A 26785-nucleotide genomic window follows, 5' to 3' on the forward strand; every position below is an offset into this window, starting at 1 on the left:
TTAACCAAATACAATTACATAACATCTGTCTTGCAATATTACCCTCTGTCATTTATCTTTTCCATCAGCTGTGCAAGTTGCTACTTTTATTTGACCAAATACAAAGAGTTCCATTTGTTTTATGCATAGTGCCTTGCTTGCTGTTCTGAATTCCAAAATGAATGGATGAAATTAATATTTTCTACTAGCATATCAGGTAAAAGCAAGGATTTAACTGGGTATTCAGGTATGTCTTTCAAAAGAAACAACATAATTGTTTAGCCCTTGTGTTCCCCCAAGGCATTATACATTTAGGCCTATATTTATTTATACATTTAGGCCTATATTTATTTATCGACTATATTCCTACTACAAGTGTTGCTATTGACGGGCATCAGCTTTGCTTTGAATGGTGATGACATTCACTAGCTGTATAATGGTGATGTCATTAACAAAGGGTCAACAACAGGAAATAATGATACAAAACATCACTGAAACATTTTAATTCAAATATAGATAAACATTCAACGTATTGATAAATAATGATAATACAAAACAATCTATGGAGTTTCAGCATGAACAAGGCAATGGTGGCTGCTAAAGGCAAACATAAACAAAAACAAAATCACTGAAATAGCAGATGGGCTATAGAAATAACCGTGAATTTTGATATTCATATGCAGTAAACACAGGAAGGCTTACAGTCTCATATTGTTATGGTGATAATGAGAGACAAAGGAACATGACACACACACACTCACACAACAAATAACATCATTCTGGAGATTTCTTCTACCAGGAACTAGTGTAGTTCCTCACCATTTTCATTTCCTGTCGTTGGACCTAGAACGACTACATAAGAAAAAGGTTATTAGCATCACCAGATGGGGGGACTATAGTAACATTCTATTCAAACAGGCAAAAGGCAAAAAGACAGCATGGCAATGATGAAAATTGTGCTGTGCTGCTTTAACATCTGCTTTACATCTGCTTAATGGCATCAGGTAGAGCCCAGGATTTGCTCCAGAAGAAGGGAAAAAAGTGGTATCCACTAGACATAGCATGGCTAAGTAGGGGCAACCCCTATTCTTGTATCCAATGACATTTTTGGAATATTTGTTACATTTTATTTATTTAAATTTAAATAGCGGAGCCACTTGTGTAGGTATGTGGGATATTGTTTGCAATCAGGGGTGCAAGACAAATTCTAAAGGACAGCGGTGATGCATGAAAGCATGGTGGCTAATCAAAACTGCTACAGGAACATGATGAAAACAGAAGTAGGGGCAGATTCTCTGAAATGTACCACTAAGAGGAACTTACAAAACCAAGAAGTGCTTAATAGTTTACACCATGCCAGTCGCTATTTCAAAACAAAAATGGTCCCTGCCTTTCGACATTCTCAAACTCACATGGTTTCTCTACTCACCTCTTTGACCTTGAAAAGGACCTTGAAGGCTTGTGGTTCCCATCACGAGAGAGCGACCTCTCCTGTCTCCTGTCTCTGGACAGAGACCTGTGAATAAAAACAAAATGAATAAAAACATAAAAACACTGCAGTGCATATTACAACCCTGGTGTGACCCTGAATTAACCCTTAAATCACCGTTCCTTAAAACCACAGAAAAAAAACTTATTTTGCAATACAGGTTTCTTTAATGGCTTACCATAATTTCCCAACTATTAGCCAAGGTTTATACATTGATTTTGCAAAAAAATTTTCAGCTATGATGTTAATACACAGGAACATTTAATATGGTATTAATATGGCTTTGTTTTTTTAACTTGCATAAAAACACTGTCCTGCGGTTTATACACATTGTGGCTAATACACAGTAAATTACTGTAATTGCTTATAGGCAGAGGCTGAAATGTGGGCAGCCTGTGATTGGTGTCATTCCATTGTAAAGTTTTTGTGCGAGTGGACAAGCTCACCTGCTGCGGCTTCGACTGAAGCTCCTCCTCCTCGGTGATCTACATGAAGGGTGAGGCAGAGAGAGAAATGTTACAAGAAAATGTCTTATTGTATTGCCCAACTTAAGCATACCACTCAGGTCTCTGCTACCTGTGGGAGGAAAGTTGCTCCCTGAAACAATGACAGAAGGGAGACCAAATGAGGCCCCATTATGTGACTGGACTTTGGGATTTTACTCCCTTGTTTGGCCCTTTGCTTATGCAACACAACACTGAAGATGATGGGTATATATCGCATGACTAATTATAAAAGTTAAGTGTTGGGTGAGACAGATCAAGTCCAAACAGGAGTTGAGGGGTATTGAATTTACCTCTTCAAACCCAGATTGTGCACACATCCAGCTACTTCACAAACAGAGCAAATTTGTCAAGACTGGGGAGGGGATTCTAATTAATATGGAAACGCTAAGGTATATATTTTTTTTTCCAATCTGTAATATTATATAAGTGGCTATAAAAAGTAGAACAAAAATGTGTGGTAGTGTATAAAAACCAACTTACTAGTTTCTCAACAAGCTACAGAGGATATGATGCACGGAAGCCAGTTTGACCATCAGACGGGTAGAATTTGCAGGCAGAATTTGCCAGATGGTTGTTACTGTGGTTGGTGTAGCTGTTAACTTTGTCGACTGATATGGTTGGCTGAAGAGGTACATTTTGAGCTCTGATTGGTTAGCTGTGGACAGCTGCTGGTTGGCTGTGATGAAGGCATGTGGGGAAGCTACAACGCTGCTGACTGGCTGTGGTTGTAGGAGGAGGAGGAGGAGGAAGAGGCTGAGAGTGGCATGCTCAGGAACCGATGGCGGTTTTTGTTTTGGGCCATGCGTGGGTCATGTGAGCTGATTGGGGCGCGGCGGGCGGTCAGCGGCCACATGATGGAGTAAGGAGACTAGTTGACAGACTCAGAGGGTGAAGAGGCATGGTGATGTCTCTGTAAGGGGGGTCATCTTCATTAATATATATGTATAAATTTAATATATTAATAAAAATACAGAGCCGAAGCAAAAACACAAGCAGCACCAAAAACACAACACAGACAAAAATAAGCCAGTGTCTGCTGCACTTAGTTTAACATCTTCAAGTATTGGCTTATCTTAAGAAATTAACTTGATTATTGGAAATACCTTGCGGTCCAGGCAGCTCAGTGGGTCAGAGACGGCAATGTATGATACTTCCTTGGTCACACTAACACAATGTGGACGGCTCAAGAAACAGGTTTACTAGTGATCGAGCTAACTTTGCAAGATAGTGAGGATGCATGGGTGGTGTCTCCTACAGGCCTATCTGCCTATCTGCCTTATCAATGAGCATGTGTGTCGCATCTCTAATAAAGTTAGCTAAACTTAGTCAACCAGCTTACTGAAATATCCCTACCGACACCCACCCTTCCCCTCCAGGACTGAGCTGATTGGAATGAGCCGGTGTACAGGTCACTGAGACGGGCCTTGTCCGGGGGGGTGGGGGAGGGGACTGCAGAGACCTATGTTTAGGGGAGGCTGAGAGGCATTACCGGCGTCTAGGGGGTGGACTGCGTCGCCTGTAGTCGTCGCGTGGGCGGCGGCTCCATGATGGGGGTGGTCCTCTATTCCTGGAGCGTTTCTCTCCAGTGGACAGCTCTACTCTCACACGACACCCACACAGTGTTCTAGACAACAGCACAAAAAGGACTAGCACAACTGCAAGTAGTATCGTTCTAAGAATTTCAGAATGACTCCTAACTCATTAAAACCAATTAAATGTAAAATTCACCACTAACACATTAGTTCAGGCAGGACTGCTTTTGTCTCCTACTTTCATGAATGTTACCTTCCATCCAGTTCTCTCACAGCGTCTGTGGCATCTCTCGGGTCCTCAAATTCAACAAAGGCAAAGCCTGGAGGATTTCTCGCCACCCAAACACTACGGAGGGGGCCGTAGTAGCCAAAGGCTCTCTCCAGTTCTGTCTTATTGCCGTTGTTCCCAAGATTGCCCACATACACCTTGCAATCAAGTGGACAATCTCTGTGCATTGTGGGATCTACGCGAAACCCAAATGAAAGCTGAATTAAGTACAAAAAGTGAAGTAGGCTAACGCTAAATTTGAGATAAAACAATCATATCTTAATCTTCTTAACTGCTGGTGCAGTTATGTGCTGATCAGTGTAGGATACATTTCACACTAACTACATTCGTTTAGTTAGAGACAAAGGCACATGCATTGGTCCGGCGGTAACAAAACACTGTACTTTTTTAACAGATCACATACTTACCTCCCATTATTGTTCAGTCAACTGTAATAGATGGATGCACAAATTGTGATTATCTGAAGAAAACAAAACCACGATATTTGACTATTTTCTCGCCAATCCTAAAGGCACTTGCAGGAACTCAGATTGACAAAAACAGCTCAACTTTCACACGAGGAGAAAACAAGTACCGTGCATTCAGATTGTAAACCTTAATTTCCAATGAAAATACCACTAAGAGTGAAATGAAATGACTTACATAGATCTGCATGTTGTAGAGTAACGATAGTTTATTTAGGCAACAATCGCTGGGTGCTGTTTACAGCGTAGGCTACTTCTACTTTTCGCTTGATCAATCGTGCAGACGCAAACGTATCGACCTTTTGCAAACATAACAAACTAGGCCTGACACGTCCTCTAGTAGTGTAACGTTATCTAGGATAGCTTTGCTAACATTCGCTATCTAACCTTTACTGTTAGATCTAGTTAGCTTAACGATACAAATCAACCCTAATAGCTCGAGGTCCTGTTATTCTAACTGTGTCACTGTAGAAGATTATCCCGAGAAATATCACTTACCGCAAAAGTTAATTCACTTCTGCAAGCCCTGATGCAGGCTGCCTTCAAATACAATCTTCTTCTTCTTGTTGTTTTTATGGCGGTCTGGTTGCATTACCGCCACCTTCTGAAATGGAGTGTGGGTCTGAATAATATATTTCCCTACACTTAAATTATCTTTATTAAACCAGTTCTTCTAAAAAAAGGAAAGAAAAGAAAAACCTTAAACAAAAATCTCCAGAATTCCTTTGCAAAATATCTCTTACTTTCAAAGGTATATCTTCATCTTCTAGCTGCTGGACAACCATAGATACAATATGGTGTATCTTTCATAGTGAAACGATGTAGGCTACGAATGGTTACAGCGCCATCAAGAGGGAAGGAGTTGTAAGGATTTATGTGATTTTATTTTCTACAGACTGGCAAATGCGAGCAAGGCATGGCAAGACAAGTAGCCTATAACACATTTCACATTTCCTACACAAAGTCAGTCCAGTGTGCTTTAGGCCTACATAAATAAAATACATCAGATCAGAAATAAAAACATAGATAGATAATAGAAAAAACATAGAAGATAATAGGAAAATATATAATTTAAAAGTAAAGTATAGCATAGGCCTAAAATCTAATAGGCTAATAAAAGACAGAGTAAAATATATGAAAACATTGTGAGTGCTATGTCCTATATTTCGTTAGCTTAGCTGGATGTATGGATGGGTGTATGTATGTTTGAAGGGATGTATGAATGAAGGCCTATATGTAGGTCACAAAAAATGGCAGGTAGGCTAAATTACATTTGACCACATCTCCAACCTAGTTTAAGGATATCAACCTTTAGACTATTCATAAGCATGGAAAACATTGCATTTTGATAAGCCTAGGTGAAGTTGTGCCCGGTTAAAATAACAATTATGCAGTTGACATGCACTTACCACTCATTGTTGTAGCTGAACCTATAGGGAAATAAGCCATTGCTTATTTAGAAAGATGCAATATAATCTTGCCTTAATTTTAGTTACATGTATTTCACAGTGTGACCACCAAAGAACAAACAAACAAACAAACAAACAAGCCCATAAAACATAATGTAAGAGAAATCCATGATTAATGACAAGCTATATTGTGTGTAGTTAGTGTAAATAGTGTAAATGTCTATGCTGGAGTTAATGCACATTGGAGGCCTTGGGGCCGTGAAAAGTCCCGTCATGTTTGTGAGATAACATCTCACTCATCACATCCTCTGACCCTTCTGGGGCAAAAGTTCAGTGCTAGAAAGGATTAGGCAGAATTCAAGGGGATTGCATAACACATGTCTCATACGCAAACAACAAGCTTTATGCTATTCAGTTTTACTTTGAGTGTGTGTGTGTGTGTGTGTGTGTGTGTGTGTGTGTGTGTGTGTGAGAGAGAGAGAGAGAGAGAGAGAGAGAGAGAGAGAGAGAGAGTATCTCTTAATCCTCTTGTCTCAATTTCTTGTTGCTCTTCACATAGAGGTTACAGACATGGTTATCATGTTTTGATGAGTTATTTTTTTTTTTAATCTGAAGTAATCACTCAGCGGTTGTTTTCTCTTTAAGCGTCTGAGACATCTTTTCCCCTTGTAACCGCACACAGAACAGTGTGTTTTTCAATCAGATTAGTACAGCACACTCTGTTCTGCTGCACTTCCTGATGACTGGGTATCCTTGCATGAACTCGCCCTCGTGCTCTCTCTCTCTCTCTCTCTCTCTCTCTCTCTCTCTCTCTCTCTCTCTCTCTCTCTCTCGCTTTCTTTCTCATGCATCCACTCACAGACATCACACACACACACACACACACACACACACACACACACACACACACACACACACATACACACGCACGCACGCATGCACACACACAATTTTGAATGTTAAACCTGTGTTCCACAAATTAACTATTGACCTGAGCAACCCCATATCACAAAACTTGACCACTCAATACACTTAGAAAGCATTAGACTTTAAATATTTTAAAAGATGGACCACATACTACATACAGATAGACATTTCTCTGACAGAGATTCAGTAATCCATTTAAATCTAGAAATCCATTAAGCGCTTAAAGAATTTTTAAATCTGATGTGTATCAGTTAAAATATACTAGATAATTGAAAATATTTGAATATTGTTTCCTTGTGTATGTCCCGTGATCATAGATAGATAGATAGATAGATAGATACTTTATTGATCCCCAGGGGAAATTCAAGAAACACATGTGAATACACATTATTCAGGCACTTAGTCAGTATTGCTCACTATACGTGCTATAATTATCAAGAGCATTCTGCTCCTGTACAATGACGCTTGACTTCTTGCCAAAATTGTGGTACGTCATGCGAGACAGCACATATTTACTTTCTCTTGGTGCACTGGCATGCCTTTTCAATCTATCACCATCTCTGGGTTAAAGGGTCTTTAAGTGCACAACCAGAAACTCAGCACAGGTCTATGTTTGATGGACATATAAAATATGTTTGATACACCACTGTACATTATTCACAGCCAACCTTTACCGTTTTACTGTGTGTACTTGACATATGGATTCAGGGACCTTATTGAGGGTCAAATGTTATATTCCTTAAAGGAGAAGTTCGGTGTGAAATTGACCTTAGCTGTACTGAAAGATGTTGCCAGGTACTCACATTTGTCCAATAGGCACCTTCGCTCACCCCCTAGCATTCCAAATTACGCCGTTTTTAGCCGAGTAGCTGTGGGGGCATAGCGTAGCCTATGCAACTAAATCGCTATTTTTACACCATTAAAAAGGTTCCAAGTAACTCCACACTGCATTGGTAGACTTCTGAGGGTCTTGGAACCTTTTTAATTGTGTAAAAATAGTGATTTAGCTGCATAGGCTACGCTATGCCCCCCACAGCTACTTGGCTAAAAACGGCGTAATTCGGAATGCTAGGGGGTGAGCGAAGGTGCCTATTGGACACATGTAAGTACTCGGCAACATCTTCCAGTACAGCTAAGGTCAATTTCACACCGAACTTCTCCTTTAAGGGCCCCTGATTGTAAGACTGAACACCCCTGTCGTATAGCGGTCCATAATATTCATTATGTTAGTTTGTGATTGGAGCCCCAAACTCTGTGGGAATGTACAAAGTGCTTTTACAGCATAACATTGACAAATATCTCACCAGAGCACACATATCTGCTATCGGTGCAAATTGTACTGTTGGTTAGCATGGCAAAGCTGTTGTCTGTAGCTTGTTAGTGTGCTAAATGGGATGGTGTGAAAGCCCCACATCCCTGCACACCTATCTAGACAAACCCCTGGAAGTAAGCAGTGGTGCACAGAAAGTCTTCCATTCAATCCTAAATCTAAATCTAGATAATTTATAGACAAGAGTACATACAAATGAGTAATGAACATAAGAAATATGCAGTAGGCTAAGCTATGTAGGCCCTCTGTACATAGACACTTTTGTCCAAAGTAAAAATAACATCTATACAATAACTAAATTTAACAGTAAACAATTAAAAAAGTTACACCAAGGAGAACAGCAATAATAAACAACAATGTCAATTCAATAAATAGCCTAATAAAAATAAATAAATACTATAATATACAAACAATAACGCAGAAACGCTTAATAAACGAAGTGCATGTTGAACAGATATGCCTTTAGAAATACATATACAGCAATGAGTCTGATTGACAACTCTGTCACAGTACTCGGTGACCTAGAAACTAGAAAGATCTATGTGTAAAATTGCCGGAATTCTCCTTTAAAATGGTGTTGATGATTGTTAAATCTTCATATTTAATTACAGCCTATTTTAAACTGCACCCATCTCCCAGTGCTGAAAATGTAATTTATAATTTAAAGTTAATTTGTTTACATGAAAGAACATTGAGAGGAAAGTGAAGAAGAATTCTCACTTTAGGCCCCTTCAAACTATGTGACTTTTTAGACTGCAGAAGTGTTACCACTCTGCTCACACCACAGCAGTCTGGTCAGCAAAGCGAGCAACGCAACTAAGGCGTCTACCAATGGGAATGATGTATACCATTGACTGTAAGATGACGAGAGGTTTCCCTATCGGAGACATAATGTCTTTGTGATCTTGGTTCCTACTACAACTGAAGATGAATGGAGGAGACAAACTAAATTAAAGCCTACTACGAAAACCAGAAAATGTGGTGTATAAATGGTGCTGTTTGTGAACTTGTGAACTAAACCAAGTAAAAGTAAAACCGTATGCAAAGGTGTATTGTAGCATATTAGCCAGTAATTTGTTTCCCTCAGACACCTCTGCAGTGGGAAGTAAACAAGTGGGAAACCTAGGCAACCACAGTCTGAAAGCACACAAGCGACATAATTTCAGCTACATAGCAACGGGAGAGGAGCAAGTCGCCACATACAGTAGGCTATAGGCAATTGAGTATGCCAGGGAGTTCACAATGACAAAATAATGAAGAAATATTCAAGAAGTATTTTCCTATGTTGTTCAGTAGAAAATCCCATCAACATCAAGACACCTTAAAGACATGTGAGAGTACCTTAAAGGTACCATAAAAATATATGAAATACATATACATGACACATTTAATGATATTTGCACCCAAACACCAAACAAAACACCAGCGAGCTAGCTCATCCCCACCCTCCCCAGACTCCCCTTCCATTCCACCAGCCAAAATTCAGCTCACAACACTGATGTCCATAACTGGACATGGGGATCAGTAGCATACAATTTACAGTAATTTGAGCTGAATAAATCCAGAATAAACGGACATACAGTTACCCCCATAGTCAGTATAGTATTCTATTGACTTTTACATTTCTTTAATACTGTAAAAGGTAAATTACCATATCATGTAGCTGTCTGTCTATCCATTTGCTGCTTTGTCAAATTATGTTTTGTGACCTGCTTTGTTTATTGGTCCAAATGATGAAACAAATTGGCTGCGTCATGAATTAATTAATGAGATATCAGCCAGCATCCAAATTCTGTATGAAAGAGACATCCTCCACTGAAGTCTGGTCTGTGGGGTTTTATTTGATAAAGTCGCATTGTATTGGGTTCATTCACTAATTTCTGGTGTAAGGACAGAAGTTGTCAAAGGTACCAATGTGATAACCGGGTCTAGAGACATTTATATTAGCCTAGAATACTGAAAGTGTTTTTGGTAAAGGCCTAGTCTATATTTGTTTAAAGTGTCACCAGTCAGGGAGTTGTGGCAGACACATAATTTGTCACATGTGTACTGAATCCTAAATAACTAACTAACTAACTAATCAGTTAGGCTAAGTAGCCTATATACATGATTTTCTAAACAAAGCAATGCTTAAACGTATAAGGCCAAGTGTGAGGAGAAATTAAATGGCACCTAGAACACAAACTCTGGCTAAAGAAATGTCTAATTATTTTTTTTCAAATATCTGTGGCACCCGATGGTCATTTAATTCCTGATCAATAAAACAATATTAATTCCTAGATATGTAACACTACTTTGAACCAAAATATAGGCTGCTTTATGTTTTGGTTAAAACGTAAACGTAAATAATCAGCGTTGTTTTAAAACGAGTTATTGACATTTTTTACCAAACATGCAAATTTTACTATTCATTTGGACGGCGAAAAAGCATTCCTAGTCCTTCCCGCACGGCATTTCCAGTGGCATAGCTGCCAGATGGCGTTTTTTTATCACTCCTATTAAACTACTGGAGCCATAAAACGCGACGTTCATGCTGTAGGCTTCGAGCGGTATATCAGAGGCGTGTGCACAGTACAGCCTGTTCCCTACATCGGCACAGCAACCGGCACTTCACGGGTTACGGGTCAGGGTGTCTAGTAGGACACTGTGTTCTCATCAGCGCAAGCTACAGTACAGCCGGAACATTGTGTTACTCTGTGGATACTTTCCAAGACCTGCCCTTATAATTTTTTCTTCACTAAATCGCCCTCCCCCTCCTTTTCTCCGCCTCCTACCTCGTTCTCGTCTAGTTTCCCCTTCTCCCCATGTGGCTGTGATGGTACCGAGTAGTATATTTGTGTGTGCGCTTACGTGTGTGTATGCGCGCATGTGTTTGAGATGGGGGCTGCGGTCTGTCAGACTGCAAGTGGAACACGAAGTACCTTCGGTTGGAGAGGGCGGGTCGAACACAGCGTTACCGCCAGCGTCGTGACACTCTACTAGTACAAGCTGCCGGCGCGATTCCCTGAAGTTACATTACGGATATAGAACCACATGAGAGGCAGAAGCGAGAGAGCCAGTCCGTAAGTAGTTTTCTTTATTAATTACATTCTGCGTATTTACGCGTATAGGCTATTATGTTTCTCTTAAAGTCTGATAGTTATTTCAGATATTCAGAAACGACATCGCATGTCAGGGATGATACAGTGTATCAGTATCAGACCAAGTAATTTAACGTTGGCATTATTTAGGTGGAGGGCTTACAAAATCACATAGAGCTATATTTGGTCTATTGGTATGTTTTTATTATGCGTTTCTAATTTAAGCTATGCTGACCTCACAGCATTGAACGGTGTTGTACCCTTGTGTGGACTATTGTTGTATTTTTGGACTATTGTTGTATTTTTGTAAGTTTTACATTTAGATTACTCACTGACATTCCCAATATTGAAAGGTGTTATAGCCTATGTTTGCCTGTGTTAATAGATAATTTACAACACAACAGTTAAGTAAGCATTTAAGAGCTCATTAAACCCAAACCAAGATCAGCATAGTGCTCTCTCCATTCAATCTTTCACACACACACACACACACACACACACACACACACACACACACACACACACACACGCATACACACACACACACGCACACACGGATACACACAAACACACACACACATACAGGGATCATTTCAGAACACAGGCGGCTGCTGCTGCTGCTGCTTTTCTTCCAAAAAACTCCTTTGTCCTATGTTTCATATGTTGTATTTTTGTCAGAATTCTGAAAAAAAAGTCTTCAAAGAATTGTTGCAGATTCCTTGCAGAGCCATTGTTCCAGTTGTGTTTAGATGCATTAATTCACACATTTTTGGAAGCAAACATTTTCTCTTTTCACTTCTGCATGTGTGCCTAACGTTACATTCTGTTTGCGGTCTTGACATTCTCTTTTCTGTGATGGTGAGAACCAAGCAGTGAAATCATATCTAAATCAGACAATTATACATTTAACTAATGGCTCATTGTTTTGTTCTCAATAATTATGTCCCTTTTTTAAATGGATATGTGATATGGATAACACTATGTTGAATATATGGATATGGATATCCCCTGTGATATAAATAAAGCTAACCCTATTGTAAAGAGTGCATTTGGTTTATCTGTCAATCATTGTCATAAATAACTGACTTTTGTCGTAAGCTATATCAAGAGTGTCAGGATTGCATATGTGAGATCAGAACGGCAAAGGCCTCAAAGCATTAATGGTTTTCTGTGGTATACCTGATAGTATTTGGTATGTCACAAAGATTGACTGTATGATTTATTCTTATAGATGATCAATTGTCTGTAATAGCTGATCTTTAAGATTAACCCACACAACGACGTGGTCTATCCATTTGTTTAAGGCTTTCAAAGCATTTCGACTATATATATATATATATACTCATGTCTTGAAATTTCCGAGTGTTTGCAAACAGCATTTCATTATTTGTGAATTATTTTTGTTTCTGTGTTACATTACCATAAAAAAACAACAGTTATAATCAGCTAGGTAAGGAGATACTATCTCCCCAGAAGAAGATGGGGTCATCTCGCATTGTTTGTGTCTGTCTAAGGTTGAAAGTATATTCACTGAAACAGCCTGTGTATGTCTATTGAAGCATTGACTTTGTTATTAGGATCCCTGAGTCATAGTCTGTCTGTACTGGCTGGCCAAGAGTGGCCAGAACTGACTGTTCTTTACTCTGTTGCTGTTCTTTGTTCTCTCATCTTTTCCTGAAAGCTGAGTGGAACTGATATTTACGCAAAGTACAACCCCCTCCTCTCTCTCTCCCTCTCTCTCTCTCTCTCTCTCTCTCTCTCTCTCTCTATCTGTCTAGCAAAGACATTAAGTGTACTGTATGTTCTCATTGAAAATCCCCCTATTTCAACTATCAGGACAGAGAAGCCTATTTTTAAATGCAAGCGCAGTTTTGCTAATGTCACCTGTGACATAGGCATAGTTATTAGATCAATTACTTGGGATGGATGCATGGATATTAGGGTAATATAATCTAATGTTATAAGACTGGAAGAGCTATTAAATGCTAGATGTCTTTTTTAAGAGAGCATCTCTTATGTGACAGTGGATGTGTCATTCCCATCATTCTATCTGTGGTCTGTTGTGAAGCAACAATGATGCTTTGCCAGTGGAAGCTAATGTTGAGTTGGTAGAGTTAGCTTGGTGAACGGCATCAGATTGTGCCAGGAACTCTGAATAGAGAGAACATACTGTTCCACACACTCTCAAGCTTCAGGAGTGTGGTAACAAACACACACACACTGTCTCCCGCTGTCTCTCTCTCTCTCTCTCACACACACACACAAAAACACACATGACAAGATAGATAGATTGATAGATAGATACTTTATTGATTCCCAAGGGGAAATTCAAGCAGACTTTTTCAACCTGTTCAATTATATTTTAGCAAAAATGATTGATCAGAGAGTCAAATACCATTCATGCATCCATGGAAACATACTGTATGCAGAAGTATACACATATAAACAAATATATGAGCACCCACACATGCACACAGTTTTGCCTAATTCAACATCATCAATATTTGGATTTGTTACGTGAAATACAATTATTTCATCAACAGATTGTCTAGCTGATCAAAATAATTAATTGTTCGATGTTCGTTAAGTCTTCAGATAATATGAGTCAGTATAATAATAATAATAATAATAATACATTTAATTTTTATAGTGCTTTTCAAGACATTCAAAGATGCTTTAGACAACAGAATAGATAACAATACAGTAGAATGGACTAGAATATATGTGTGCTTCTGTTTCTGTTAGTTTCTGTCAAGGTGTCAAAATATTTCTATTAGATTGAATTATTTCTAAAACATATGTTTGAAAACACATAACATGGCCTGGTACCCAGCATGCGGAAATCACAACTCTTAGCATGTGAAGGGGGTCATACTCTTAAAACAATTCATGCAATGAAATGAAATGAATACACAGGCTTGTTTTAAATACTAGAGTATAATTCTAAAGTTATGTTACACGAGAAATAAGTTCCAGTCAAGGTCATCACTTTAACAACAAAACAATGGATGCGTTTTTCCCAGAGCATTTCTAAGTTAAGATGTTTCCTTGCCTTTTCCTGTAATTGTAAACTTGGATAGTCTTGTCATCATTAGCAGCAGTTTAGTAACTGTTTAGTATCAGGCCAATGCATAAACAATATCAGTAATCCTCTGAAGAATTCTGGCAGACGCTGCGAGTTCTAGTGACAGTTTAAAACGTGTCAAATGTCAACTCGGGTCTGTTTAACAGCTCTCAAGGAATGCACCCATGTAGAATGTCCAGTCAGGCAGAACATTAAATATTGACATAACAAAATGAAACATTATGTTGTGTATGATACCACACAGTATATAGTAGACATAGATTTGTTGTCATATGCAGCATAATAGAGTTTGATCAGACAAGTTAAGAAATGCTCTAACTTTTCTGTCTTATTGCTCACTGAGTCAGCGCTCTTAGCTACAGTGGCAACTGTTTTTTCGTTGTCCTTTTCCCACACTGTTGGATAGGATAGGCTTTTTAAAATGAGTCAGCCAAGAAAAGGTATTTGGTTGCCAATGCTAAAAGGCTGAAGACAGAAACAGACACTGTTTCAATTGTCATCTGCCCCATGTTGTCGTAATTATCATTGTGAACGCACTCATGCACTCAAATGAGGTATTCTTAGTATACAGTAGAAGTAGGCCAATTGAGATGCAATGAGAATCATTGAAACATAGAAAACCATACCTTGAAAACATACAAGCATCCGGATTAGTTTAGTGTTATTGAAGAATCTGAGAATAGAATCAGATAATTATTTTTAATAGCACATACTATGTACAGGGCATAGTTTTCTAGGAATTCAGTGCAAACATAATTTGCACAGATGACGTGAGAGATATGCCACTCTTTAAATAGAGGCTCTTGCGTACGAGATGACCTAAGCGGGACTCAATTGGGGAAGTTAGCGTGTCTCGGGGGGTCCCCAGGCACAGTGTGTACAGATATCAAAGAGTACAAGACAAGTCAGTGTACACACAAACAAATGATAATGCCACTGATCAGATGAGGAACAGATTGCATGAGCTACAGGATATTGATGGAGACATGATAGAAGAAATACAAAAAGATACAACTGCTAGATAGTTGCACAACACAAACGCCCAGCGCAATAGACTTAGTAACTTCACTAGGATTTGTTAGAAAAGCAGTCAGCCAGTGGATATTATGTAGATTGTCCCTTAACAACATATTGTTTCAATAGAGTGTGTGTTTTTTTTGTTCTCAAAGCTTATCTAAATCAATCTTGATGCTTGTATGTTATATGGTTTTCTGTGGTTCTATGATGTTGTCATCCCAGAAAACTCCTTTAGTGTGTGTGAGGTTGTGCTATATTGTTGATGGATATATGTATGAATAGTCTTTTTTTATTTCCAGGGGTAGCGGGACTACAAAAATGAACACGCACAGGGGCGAGTTTACAGATGGGCGGTCCATAGCAGCACTCTTTGCCAAAGAGGGTATTGACATCACTTCGAACAAAGATAAGGGTGTTTGCAAGGTAATCTTACTATTTTTTTCAGAACAAGTGACGTCTTTTAAGATATCACACACTTGACTCTTTGATGTATGTTCACAGAACTCAGGATGGCTGAGGTTGGTACGTTATGCTTTAGCAAAATAAAATGTATCTGCCAAATTATCTGAAGTGATAGAAAAAGAAATGTCTTGATTAGTTGAAGCTGTATCTGACTGATGAGCACACATCTGTGGGCTTTTATCACAGATTCAGAATTTACCTGTGCATTTTCTTGGGCTACTCTTTAGAGACCTCCCAGTCAATAGAAATTGGGGACACAATGTTCTGCTGCATGGGAGGCACACAGCGATGCACATTTTTTGCAGGTCACTGTGTGACTAAGCCGCAGTGTGCTGCCACTGAGACAGTAATGGTCTTGTTAAAACAGATGCTTGTGAAAACAGTTTGACAGAATGTCCATTAGATGCCAAAGGGTGGAGTTACATGACAATAATGTAAGGAAGCAATCTCATTAATCAAGTTCTTAATGTGCTTGTTATGTTGTTAAGCACATATTTTGGCTGTGTGTGACCATTGTAGGGGATGGATTTGAGATGTTTGTGAGGAGATATTTTGTTTTGGCATCCTAATCGCGTACAATTATGCAAATTCTATATGTAAGTTTTCATGGCTTGGTGATATAGTATAGTTTAGAAATGCTGTGAAAAATCTCCCATCATGACTGATGTATTCAGAATATTCAGTTCTATATGTATGTGAATAGTCATATTCTACACTTTTACATACATTTCTTAACAAATGTGAATATAAAAGAGGAAAAGCTACAGGGATATGGTGCAAGATGACGTCTAACACAGGATAAACACCACCACAACATCAGCAACACAGCTTTGGGTGGTATGAGGTGTATCCCTAATCCCTTTTAACATATGGTTGCCAGTTTTGGTTGTTCAGATTTACTGGTGCAGTAGCCTAAGGCCTACAAGTGAATCAGTGACAAATACAGTACAAACACGTGCAAAGACATGCAAGCCTGTAACATCCTTAATCTTTTGCTCAATCTTTTATCAGGTAGCTTAAGTTTCTTACGCACATTGATTTTGATGTTATGCCATTATTATTTTGGGAGATTATCACTAAGACTTTGTTTAAAGGTAACAAAAGAATAATCCAAATAATTGTAAATTAGTGATTAACTCTTAAACAGACTGAGAAACACAAGTGAAAATACGAAAATACACAAAATACTTTAGTTGTTTAGTTTCTTCACTCAGTAAGTAATCTGTTGTTGTAACCAAAGATTATTTGACATAACAGTGGTTGTAATTTGTAAAAGGCGGTTTGGATGTGGTTATGATAGCTTTTGGTGTTGACAAGTTGATGTGGCCACAGTAAATTAAATCAGCCACTGTTTGTTGAAATATCACTATTTAGGATGAAATCAAGCAGGAATGTTTTCTTAGCAACATACTCAGGTTCTATGTAGTCTATGAAATTAATTTCTCACTGTTATCCTCAGTTAAGATGTTCTTTCTTGCATGAAGGGAGATGACATTTACAGATAAGCCAAGTGGATAATAGGAGAAATTTAACCTTTGATTTCAGCCTGAGGTTTCAATCTGGATCTATTGAAGCATACACAGACCAGGTCAAACGGTACAAAACTGCTAAAACAATGTTTAGTCACTTGTCTTTTCCTTAAATATCACACTACTTTCCTTAAAAGTCACATAGTAACGGCTCTGGCAAAAGTAGCATCGAAAGCCAAAGTCCGTAATGGTACAAATATGACCTATTTTCACCAAAAAAAGGACCTTTTGGACCTTCGATGAATGTCCGAAACAACCCACCAGAAACTATTTCCTGTTGCTTGGTGCCCTCACGAAAACTTGTTTTTGTGTGTTTTCTTTTATGGAAGTAGTACGTACTGCTTTAACTGACAAAAAGCAAGTGTGGGTTTGAGCAGGTGCCAGCTGTGTAAGCAGCATCACACCGATGACCTCTACCACATGTGTGGGAGGGAGGGCGGTTGGCCTTGCAGACTCTGAGCTAGGCCTAGGGCCCTGTGGCCTTAATCTGGACTGCGGAGAAATCCAAAACCACTGGTCAAGTAGCTGAAAGGGCCATGCAAGGACATGGCAGTGAAGTTAGGAAAGAAGTGCAGAGTACAATATGAAATGAGACTATTTAATGCTTTTCAAGGGAATCAATAAATATTGAAATCAGTTTTAAATATGTTGGAGACAAGTACAAAATCTAGGGTTGGAATTTCAAAATCCTCTTGGTCTTTGTGGGGTTTCTACTGAGGGCACCCAACTTTATTGTTATTTTCTGATAGCTATATGTGTCTATAGTACAAAAATGCATGATGGACATCTGGGACTCACAGCTGAAGCTGTAGCCATACACCCGATGTACCTATACCCAATGTATTATGCATGGACAGCAAAGTCACGAGGAGGGTGTCAAAACCCATGCCAGTTCACATCTTGAGGGTATATGCTTTCAGACAATATATGGTTTAGGTGGTTGAATCATTTTTCTCTAAATGGTACAGCCCAAAAAGGTATCAGCCATATACTCTATTTACCTATACCCAATGTATTATGCATGGGCAGCATACTAATGAGGAGGGTGGGACATGTCTCAAGGTTTATATAGTTGAATCAGTTTTCCCTTCATGGTACAGACCAAAAATGTATTATGTGTACACTTTCTTCACCTAAATCCATAAAATCCCATATTTAAATGGGACACTTACTTAAGAGGCTGTAGAAATCTTCAGCTGTGAATTTGAAAAGTTCATCACACACTTTTGTCATGTAATAATAACATGAATGCACAAAGGCTTACTGCATGCACTGAAGGTTGTATAGGCATATTTAAGGGAAAAGTATTCATACAGGGTACATGTTTCATTTCAAAATACTGTATCTCATGCTACAAATGGAATTCATGAAAAAGACATTTCAGGCAACTGTGCATAAGCAATGCACAAATGTTACTTACCTCATGAGAGTCGGCAAGATGATTTTGGTATTGTCCTGACAACAGCACCTGTAACATGTTGCCGATCTCACCTGATTGGATAGGCATCAACTATTCAAAACAACAACATATCAATTAACACATGGAGGTTCCACACAAAGTGTGGTGTTCACCATAGTGGCAAGGCAGAAGATCAGTTACAAATCAGTCTCATAAACTCAATAGACTATCAATGTGAAACTACAACCTATCAATATGAAATTACAATATTATCAATATGGAACTATAACCATACTGTGAGTGAAAATGTCGGGGTGGTTGAGAGAAGAGGCCTGATACATGCTTGTATCTCTGTTCTTTCCCCTCACACATAGGTGGTGAGGAGACAGGGAGCAGAGGGGGAAACTCCCATGATCGGTGATAAGGTGTTTGTTCATTACACTGGGAAACTGCTCAATGGGAGGAAGTTTGACTCAAGCATTGATCGCATGGAGCCATTCAGCTTTAACGTGGGAAAAGGTGCGACATTTGTGTCAGGTCAGACACAGTGTGTCTGGCTTGTAAAACTCATAATAAAAGCCTCTGAATAATGCTCTCGTATATTCCTAATATCATTGTAATGACATGACTGCATGAAACAATGTATTTTAGCACTTTTAGGAACCAGATGATAGCATCAGCTATTATTTGCACAAAACTGTTGTAGCATTAGCGCATGGAGATAGAATAATAATGGTGATACTGGATTGAACACTACATTGGGCTTTCCTGCCTGATCAAACACCCATGTGACTTTATTTTCAATGATGCCATTTTTTCTTTGGCTGATGCTGATGCTGATGATTCTCCTGTTTGTGTTCCTGCTGTAGGCCAGGTGATTAGGGCCTGGGACATCGGTGTGACCTCCATGCAGAGAGGAGAGGTCTGCACATTCTTGTGTAAACCGGAGTACGCCTATGGCAAAACTGGCAACCTCCCTAAAATTCCCCCTAACAGCTCACTAGTGTTCGAGGTAAGGGTCTCTCTTCCCTGTGAAGTAAAGAACCAAACACACACAGTGCAGCCTTGCAGTATTACTTCAATTGGAAATATGTATTGAATTGCATTACTCTACTAATCGATAAAGTATTGTACTAGATAGATATTGGCACAATATACATGAACTGAAAGGAGCTAGATGATTCATGTCTGATATACAGCTCTACCTTACTATCCACTACTGGGATGGTTTAGTGTTAGAGGTGCATGAATATCTGCACCTTGCATTTTAAACACAACAATACACAAAGGAGATGGAAGATCTGTCTTGGCCACATTTAAAAAAGTGAACTTTTACATCGCATACACTGATTTTAGTTTGTGACTTTGATTGGGGTGATATTTCACTCAGGTGGAGTTGCTGGACTTCAGCGGAGAGGAGTTGATGGAAGATGGGGGCATCGTGCGGCGGATAAAAGTCAAAGGTGCAGGCTTCACCAATCCCAACGATGGAGCAACAGTCCACGGTGAGGCTTCTCAGCATGGACGGATTATGAACTTTTGGGTCCCTGGGCCCAGATGTATTAAGGGCCCCCCACTAATTGTCGCATATTTGGGGGGGGGGGGGGGGGGTTGGGGGTTTTTCCAATGTTACATTTGTTTGATGTGATTTTCTGTATTCTGGTGCATTTTGGGGATGGCCAATACTTTAATTCAATCAGATTCATAGCCTACATCCTGATGCATTGATATTGAGGCAATGATTCCATTCAATGGCTTGGGCCCCTGGGCCTGGTAGGCCCATGCAGTAATCCATCCCTGCTTCTTAGGCATTCACAAAGCAGCCCATATTATTTCTCTGTTACATAAATGGATTTAGGGTTAATATGACGTAACATATTATGAAAGCCATTTGCCAGTTTCTGATTGAATCACTCCACCGTGTTAGACTGGAAAGCACAAGTTAAATACTACCATGATTAAGGCACACATCCGATATTTAGATGACTGTCTGTCTGCCTCTATCCCCCAGTGCACCTTGAGGGTAGTTGTGGAGGTCGAGTGTTCGAGTCGCGGGACGTGCGCTTCATCGTGGGAGAGGCCGAGGACGTTGGGGTGCCCATGGGAGTGGACAGGGCCATGGAAAAGATGCAGAAGGGAGAATGCTGCCTGCTGTATCTCAAGTCTAAGTATGCACCGTGCTCTTGTGACGTGAATGACACAGTATTCTGCTTCTGCTTCTGATTAATCATACTGGTATGAAAATATGAGAGATGTGACTTTCTTGATTGTTTTTGACAGATACGGTTTTGGAACCGAGGGGAAACAGAAGTATAACATTGGACCAAATGCTGATCTGGTATATGAAGTAATACTCAAAGACTTTGTAAAGGTAGGTAATAAATCTGACATTTTTCTCAGAAAAGCTGTTCTTGTTGGAATTAAAATTGTTCAGATATAACATTTCAAATATCAACAAGTGCCACATTATATTATATCAAATTAAAGTTCTGTATCAGTTATGCGTAAGACGTGGCACATTGGTTTAATCAGTCGCTTACTGATTTTGAACAAGGTATTAACTGAAAGGCTGATGAGTATTTTCACACGTTTAGGCCAAAGAATCTTGGGAAATGGACCTGAATGAAAAACTTGAACAATCAGTTTTGGTCAAACAGAAAGGGACTCATTACTTCAAGGTAACACCAAGAGAGTAAAGCTTCCTCTGTTAAAACTGAAAATGAAAGTGAATTTGGCAACAGGATGTTGTATATGTGTGTTTGTGTTAGTGTTTGTGCGTGTGTGTTTGTGTGGGTGTGTGTGTATAAGAAAGATAAAGAGAGACAGAAAGAGAGATTGTGAGAGATTGTCAGCATGTTTGTATATTTGTAAACCTCACGTCTATATTTTGTTTGTGTCAGTTACAGTTGAACTGTGTATTGTACCACATCACAGTTTCCCCACATAAAAAAAAACTGCTACAAAGGCATTCTTAGACAAGTTGAAATAGTATACCTAAAATCCACCAAATGCTGGTTTCAGGACAGCGCTGAAGAATGTCGATGAGAGAGTGGAGTGACAGATTCTCATGCTTCCTATCCACAGGCCTGTCGATACCACCAAGCTGTGATCCAGTACCAGCGCATTGTGTGTTGGCTGGAGATGGAGTGTGGAGTGAGCAAACAGCAGCAACAGGCTATCCAGGACCTGCTGCTTGTAGCTCACCTCAACCTGGCACTCTGCTACCTGAGACTGCAGGAGTACTCACATGTGATTGATAACTGCAACAAGGTACAAGACCACTACTGTAATTTCACGTGTTTTATAACTGCAACAAGGTACAAGACCGCTACCATAATTTCCCAACTATTAGCCACGGCTTTGATTTTGCAAAATTTCTTCAGCTATGAGGTTAATACACTGGGGCAGTTAATATGGTATTAATATAGTTTTGTTTCTTTTAACTTGCATAAAACACTGTCCTGCGGCTTATACACAATGCGGTTAATACACAGGAAATTACTGTACTCTTCGTACATCATACCCAGCACCTTGCCTCCCCGTGTCCTGCAGCTGAGTTCATATCTCAGGATCTAGATTAGGCCTACTCCCTCACCAGCATTGTCTGTTTGTAAGTGGCTCAGTAGGTTGCAAAATCTGTATCGTAAACATGCTAATGAACCTTACATTTTTCAGTAGCCATAGGTGTGTAGATTTTAACAAAATCTAGTTTGGTTCTTACCGGGCTTTTACTGCCTGAAATATCAGATTTTGTTTACCACGCTCGGAGGTTAGTGCTGGGCTGGTGGGTGCTTATTCCCAACCTTTCTCACGGCACATCAACGGTTAGCCTGAGAATTCTCGCCGCAATTAAAAAATCCACTGGAGCTCCAAGCAGATTTGTACACGCAGCCTTACAACACTGTTTACAGCTTTTTGAGTCACGGTAAAATTTAATTTTTGGTACATAGCTAATTTAGATAAACTTATGGTGTGGGTGCTTGTGTTTCTTTAGAAATCCACCGTCTTGGTTTGTATAGAAATTAATATTAAGTGACACATACACGTAAGAGGTTGGACATACGTGACGGTTGGTAATATGTGACGTTCCAATACCTTTCTGTCGATTTTGTTGCATATATTATGGTTAAGAAAGTCTTGAGAATTTCTTTTTTTAGGGTTGGTGCCCATTCAATTAGAATAGTGTAGAAAGTGATTGGATCAGCTCGTAGATCTGGCAAGATCTAATCCCACAACCTAGTTAATCAGAGCCAGTTGGCAAATCAGACTAAACCCATTATACTGAACTCAGTAGGGAGGGCCATAGCTTTTCCCCAAGAGTAGCCGTGGCAACTGTTTGATCAGCTTTCCCTCTTGTCGTTGCAACTGTGTGATCAGCCGCCCCTTACCCTCATCAGTTCTGATTCAAAGAATCCACTGGCTGTATATGTACTCTATACTGACCCTTTAAACAACTGATTGCTCTAAAGCTCAGACACTCAATAGCTCCTCCTTTTTTATCATAAGCAGAAGCTTATGCAACTCACTGATTGGTGGTAAAACCTACAACTACTGCTTCTTTGTCTCTAGAGTTCCTAGACTTTAATGCATGAAATTGGAGAGGGTGATGTATACCCTGGCTGGTCTAGACTACTGTAGAAAAGCAGCTTAAGGAAAGTAAGGGATTATGTGTCCTCAAAGCCTGGAACATTTAAAATCGATGTCCCCATGTTACAGGTGATTGAAATCGATGCTGACAATGAGAAGGCCCTTTATCGGAGAGGAGAGGCTCGTCTTCAGCGGAACGAATTCAGTTTGGCAGTAAAAGACTTCCGGCACGTTCTCCAGGTGAACCCCTCCAATCGTGCCGCTAATTCTCAGATCACTGTCTGCCAGAGGAAAATGCGTGAGCATCATGAACAGGACAAGAAGATCTATGCCAACATGTTCCAGAGATTTGCAGAACATGATGCTAAGGTACTTGAGATAGAGTTTTATGTTGTCATCTGCAGACTTCTGTTAATCTCTATGTGGCTTGTCTTATTCTAGTCTGCTGGAGCCATAGTGCTCCCATAAGCAAGAAACAATATTACTGTAATATTCACAATAATACACAGTACCCAGGCACTCTGTAACACATGTGATATTGTTTGTGTTTGTTTGTTGTGTGCATTTGTACAACAGTGCATGTGCAAGAGGCCTTTTACTTCTGGTACATATACAGTGTGGTGAATCTGATTCCTGGCCACTTTATTAAATTAATATTAAAATTGAATTAAAGTTTGCCATAACAGACAAAAACAAAAACAAAAAATTGACACAGCCATATACACATACAAATTATACTGTATGTACAACCTTTCAACAAGTGGGGCCAGCATACTTTTATAATCTATGCAATGTAGTAAATATGGAAAATAGCACATTTCCTTGATGAATTCCTTTTCGTAGTATATCGTAAATGTGCTAATTACCAACCATTTCGTTCGAAAATTGTAAAACAACAATGTTTTTTAATACTTCAAAATAACATTTCCTAAGTGAACCTTACATTTTTCAGTAGCCATAAGTGTGTAGATTTGAACAAAATCTAATTGGGTTCTTACCGGGGCTTTTACTGCCTGAAATATCTGATTTTGTTTACCACGCTCGGAGTTTAGTGCTGGGGTGGTGGGTACTTATTCCCAACCTTTCTCACGGCACATCAACGGTTAGCCCAAGAATTCTCGTCGTCGCAATTCAAAATTCCACTAGAGCTCCATGCGGATTTGTACACACAGCCTTACAACATTGCTCAGCTCATGGAGTCACGGTAAAATGTAATTTTTGGTACATAGCTAATTTAGATAAACTTATGGCGTGGGTGCTTGTGTTTCTTTAGGAATCTGCCGTGTTGGTTTGTATAGAAATTAATATTAAGTGACACATACAGTACACGTAAGAGGTTGGACACAAGTGACGGTTGGTAATATGTGACGTTGCTATATGTTCTGTAAGTTGTTAAAGGAGGAGCAAGCTGCTTATGTTATAGTCATCTGTCCTCATTAGCTTTTCTAGTGTGTCCTGTCCGTCATCTTGTGTGTAACCTTGTGACCTCTGTGTCTGTGAAGGTGGCCCGGCTAAAGAGGAAGCGGGATGGCGGCATAGCATGCAACATCAGCAGTAAACGAAAACACAGCAGAAGCCAGGACTGCTCCTGATCCAGGAGGGGGAGCACAGGGGCCATTACCAAAGCCACATCCCCAGAGGAGCGCAGGCAGGCAGGCAGGGGCTAAGTGGCAGGGGCCTGACCTCACCCGACACCTTACACTGAAGAAGCTGGGGGGTGGAGCAATGGAACCCCATGCTCCTGTCTGCCAAAAACAAACAAACAAAAAAACAAATTAGCCCTGACCCCACCATTGGGATAAGGGGACTCTCCAAAGGGCATTCTGTCAAAGACTCTGTGTGGCAAACAAACAAAACAAGACAAAACTGGGGAAAGCTTGAAAAACTGCACATGGTTCCTTCATGTCCTCTTGCAACTACGCTCCTTAGCCGCTTTGCCTGACCGATCTCTCTGTCTTGCTTTTTCTGTGTAATTTATAGTTAAATATTGCATTACCTGAACGATCTCTTAATAATTTGTTATGCAACTATGTGGATGCTCCAGATTTAGTTTGGCTTAGATGCAGTATTTTTTTTGTTATCTGTTTGTTTATTTAGCACAAAGGGACGAGGTGTCTGTCAGCTGGATGGACATGGACCTGGTTGCATTGACATCAGTATGAGTATGACTATCTAGTATGTAGGAGACAAGACGCCGTTCAGTTGACACTGTTTAAAGTGTTAACAGTTCTCTCTTTTATGCAGACAAGTGCACTCTTTCCCAAGGGGGAAAAACACGCCTGACTTTAAAGAGGGATAAACTTTTCTGAGACTATGGACGTGCTTCAGTGTTAGTGAAAGATCCCGACGCTTCTCAAGGCCCTTTGGATTGCTTTCACTGAATCCTTTATGAAAACATGTTTTTTTTTTAAATCACACTTACTCATCAGCTGTGAACATGAGGGAAAGCACTGGTTTCTTGGCATGTTATTTTGGTACAACCAGATGGTCAAAATGGGCACAAACGTTCTCCAAAAACAAACAAAAAACATCAGACAGCATCAATCTTATTGAAACTTTAATAGTTTGGTTTATATGACCCTTTGACTCCTGTAGTGGCAGATCTCTCTTCCAATGTGTCCTTAAACTCTGCTGCACTCTAAATGAGTAATGCTCTCATTTATACTCATCAGATATAGTGTCATTTGAACTTTCTCATCTGATTGGGTAGTTTACATCAAGTGCTGTTTGTACTGATTCCATTCAATAATGTATTTTGTTGATCAATGAAACTTGTTCTAGATGACACATTTATTTAGCATTGGTCGGTTATAAAGTGTTTGGGTGTTTACAGCAGTTCACGGTAATCAAAAAAAAAAGAGAGAGATTCCAAGCTCACTGCCTTTTCCTTATTCAAGGCTGCTGTTTTATTCTGTGTTCAGATGTTTATACAATCTTTTCAGAGCTGTTTCAGAGGAGACATCAAATTCTTCCTCTTTTCTGTTCACATCTGTAATGTTATGTGGTTCTTGTTTTTAGCTCTTGCTCTATTGCCTTGGACCACATTATTACATGCATTATTAACTTTTCTTTACGTTGTTTAAGTTGAAGCTTTTTCTCAAGAAAGTAAATAGTAATTGGTGTGAATATTTTGCTCGATACTATGGAAAAGCAAATGTGCTGGTACTAAGTGATGCACCAGCTAAGTGCTGATATGAATGAAAATGGAAAGTGATGGTATTAATAACTCATATGAACACATATCAGGATCCAGATAGTCAACACACATCACAAAAATGGACTAAATAGCTGAACATTGAATTAGACTACAAATCAGACCACATCAAACCACTACTGTAAGACATACTGTTCCAGTGCCTTCTATTCTACCACATAAGTTTTGAATGTGTTGAAGCTACTGGCCACTAGAGGGCGCTCTATTGAAATACTTCACACTCTCTTCGGAGTGAGTGACAAATCCTGACTATTACTTAAATACTGCAAATCTAACTAGCATCTTTGGTTTATCTGATGTTGCACTTTACAAGTGAATAAAATCAAAATAGGAGAATAGGTGAATAGAAAGTAGTCATTTGATTGTATTTGTGCAAATATAATGAAATCATGCTAAGTAAGCCTTATGCTGTATTTTTTCAGTCTGATCATGGTCTGGTTTGAATTCAGGTTATCTGGGTTATTCTCTTTGGTGACCCAATAATGGG

At 39.4% G+C, this 26785-nt stretch overlaps 2 protein-coding genes across 6 annotated transcripts; one reads left to right on the plus strand and one right to left on the minus strand.

Moving 5' to 3' along the window:
• Positions 1-418: 418 nt before the first annotated feature.
• srsf3a (serine and arginine rich splicing factor 3a) lies at positions 419-5237 on the minus strand. 5 transcript variants are annotated; one of them, XM_076268366.1, is made up of 7 exons: positions 4758-5237; positions 4203-4223; positions 3760-3970; positions 3464-3598; positions 1915-1953; positions 1409-1495; positions 419-831 (listed from the first exon to the last, which is right to left on the minus strand). In XM_076268366.1, exons 2-7 carry the CDS (start codon positions 4207-4209, stop codon positions 804-806), a joined length of 507 nt encoding a protein of 168 aa, XP_076124481.1. In that variant the 5' UTR covers positions 4210-4223; positions 4758-5237; the 3' UTR covers positions 419-803. The 5 variants fall into 5 exon arrangements, 4 of the variants coding, with proteins under 4 accessions (XP_076124481.1, XP_076124479.1, XP_076124480.1 ...); XM_076268364.1 differs by having other exon boundaries at positions 421-831; positions 4203-4255; positions 4758-5232; XM_076268365.1 differs by lacking the exon at positions 4758-5237 and adding an exon at positions 4438-4748 and having other exon boundaries at positions 421-831; positions 4203-4255.
• A 5540-nt stretch (positions 5238-10777) lies between these two features.
• On the plus strand, positions 10778-26634 carry fkbp5 (FKBP prolyl isomerase 5). The gene is made up of 11 exons (XM_076269136.1): positions 10778-10987; positions 15407-15530; positions 18872-19016; positions 19367-19509; positions 19888-20002; positions 20509-20665; positions 20778-20868; positions 21092-21175; positions 21582-21767; positions 23214-23453; positions 24587-26634. The coding sequence occupies exons 1-11, from the start codon at positions 10959-10961 to the stop codon at positions 24674-24676; spliced, it is 1404 nt and encodes a 467-aa protein (XP_076125251.1). The 5' UTR covers positions 10778-10958; the 3' UTR covers positions 24677-26634.
• The last annotated feature ends 151 nt before the right edge of the window (positions 26635-26785 follow it).

The sequence above is a fragment of the Alosa pseudoharengus genome, unplaced genomic scaffold, assembly GCF_046254945.1.
Source record: "Alosa pseudoharengus isolate Yale_2024_CS ecotype anadromous, Long Island Sound unplaced genomic scaffold, YU_APseudo_1.1 YU_APseudo_1.1_scf_5, whole genome shotgun sequence".
In the NCBI taxonomy this organism is placed as follows: domain Eukaryota; kingdom Metazoa; phylum Chordata; class Actinopteri; order Clupeiformes; family Clupeidae; genus Alosa; species Alosa pseudoharengus.

What these genes read in the sequence shown, in the direction of transcription:
- srsf3a (XM_076268366.1), bottom strand. An exon ending in AGTCCACCCCCTAGACGCCG is followed by an intron (nt 1,954 to 3,463) that starts GTAATGCCTCTC and finishes CCCTTCATGTAG; the next exon opens with ATCACCGAGGAGGAGGAGCT. An exon ending in TTCAGTCGAAGCCGCAGCAG is followed by an intron (nt 1,496 to 1,914) that starts GTGAGCTTGTCC and finishes TTTTATTCACAG; the next exon opens with GTCTCTGTCCAGAGACAGGA.
- fkbp5 (XM_076269136.1), top strand. Translation starts at nt 10,959, where the DNA reads ATGAGAGGCAGAAGCGAGAGAGCCAGTCC. An exon ending in AAGATAAGGGTGTTTGCAAG is followed by an intron (nt 15,531 to 18,871) that starts GTAATCTTACTA and finishes CCTCACACATAG; the next exon opens with GTGGTGAGGAGACAGGGAGC. An exon ending in TTGCAGAACATGATGCTAAG is followed by an intron (nt 23,454 to 24,586) that starts GTACTTGAGATA and finishes GTGTCTGTGAAG; the next exon opens with GTGGCCCGGCTAAAGAGGAA.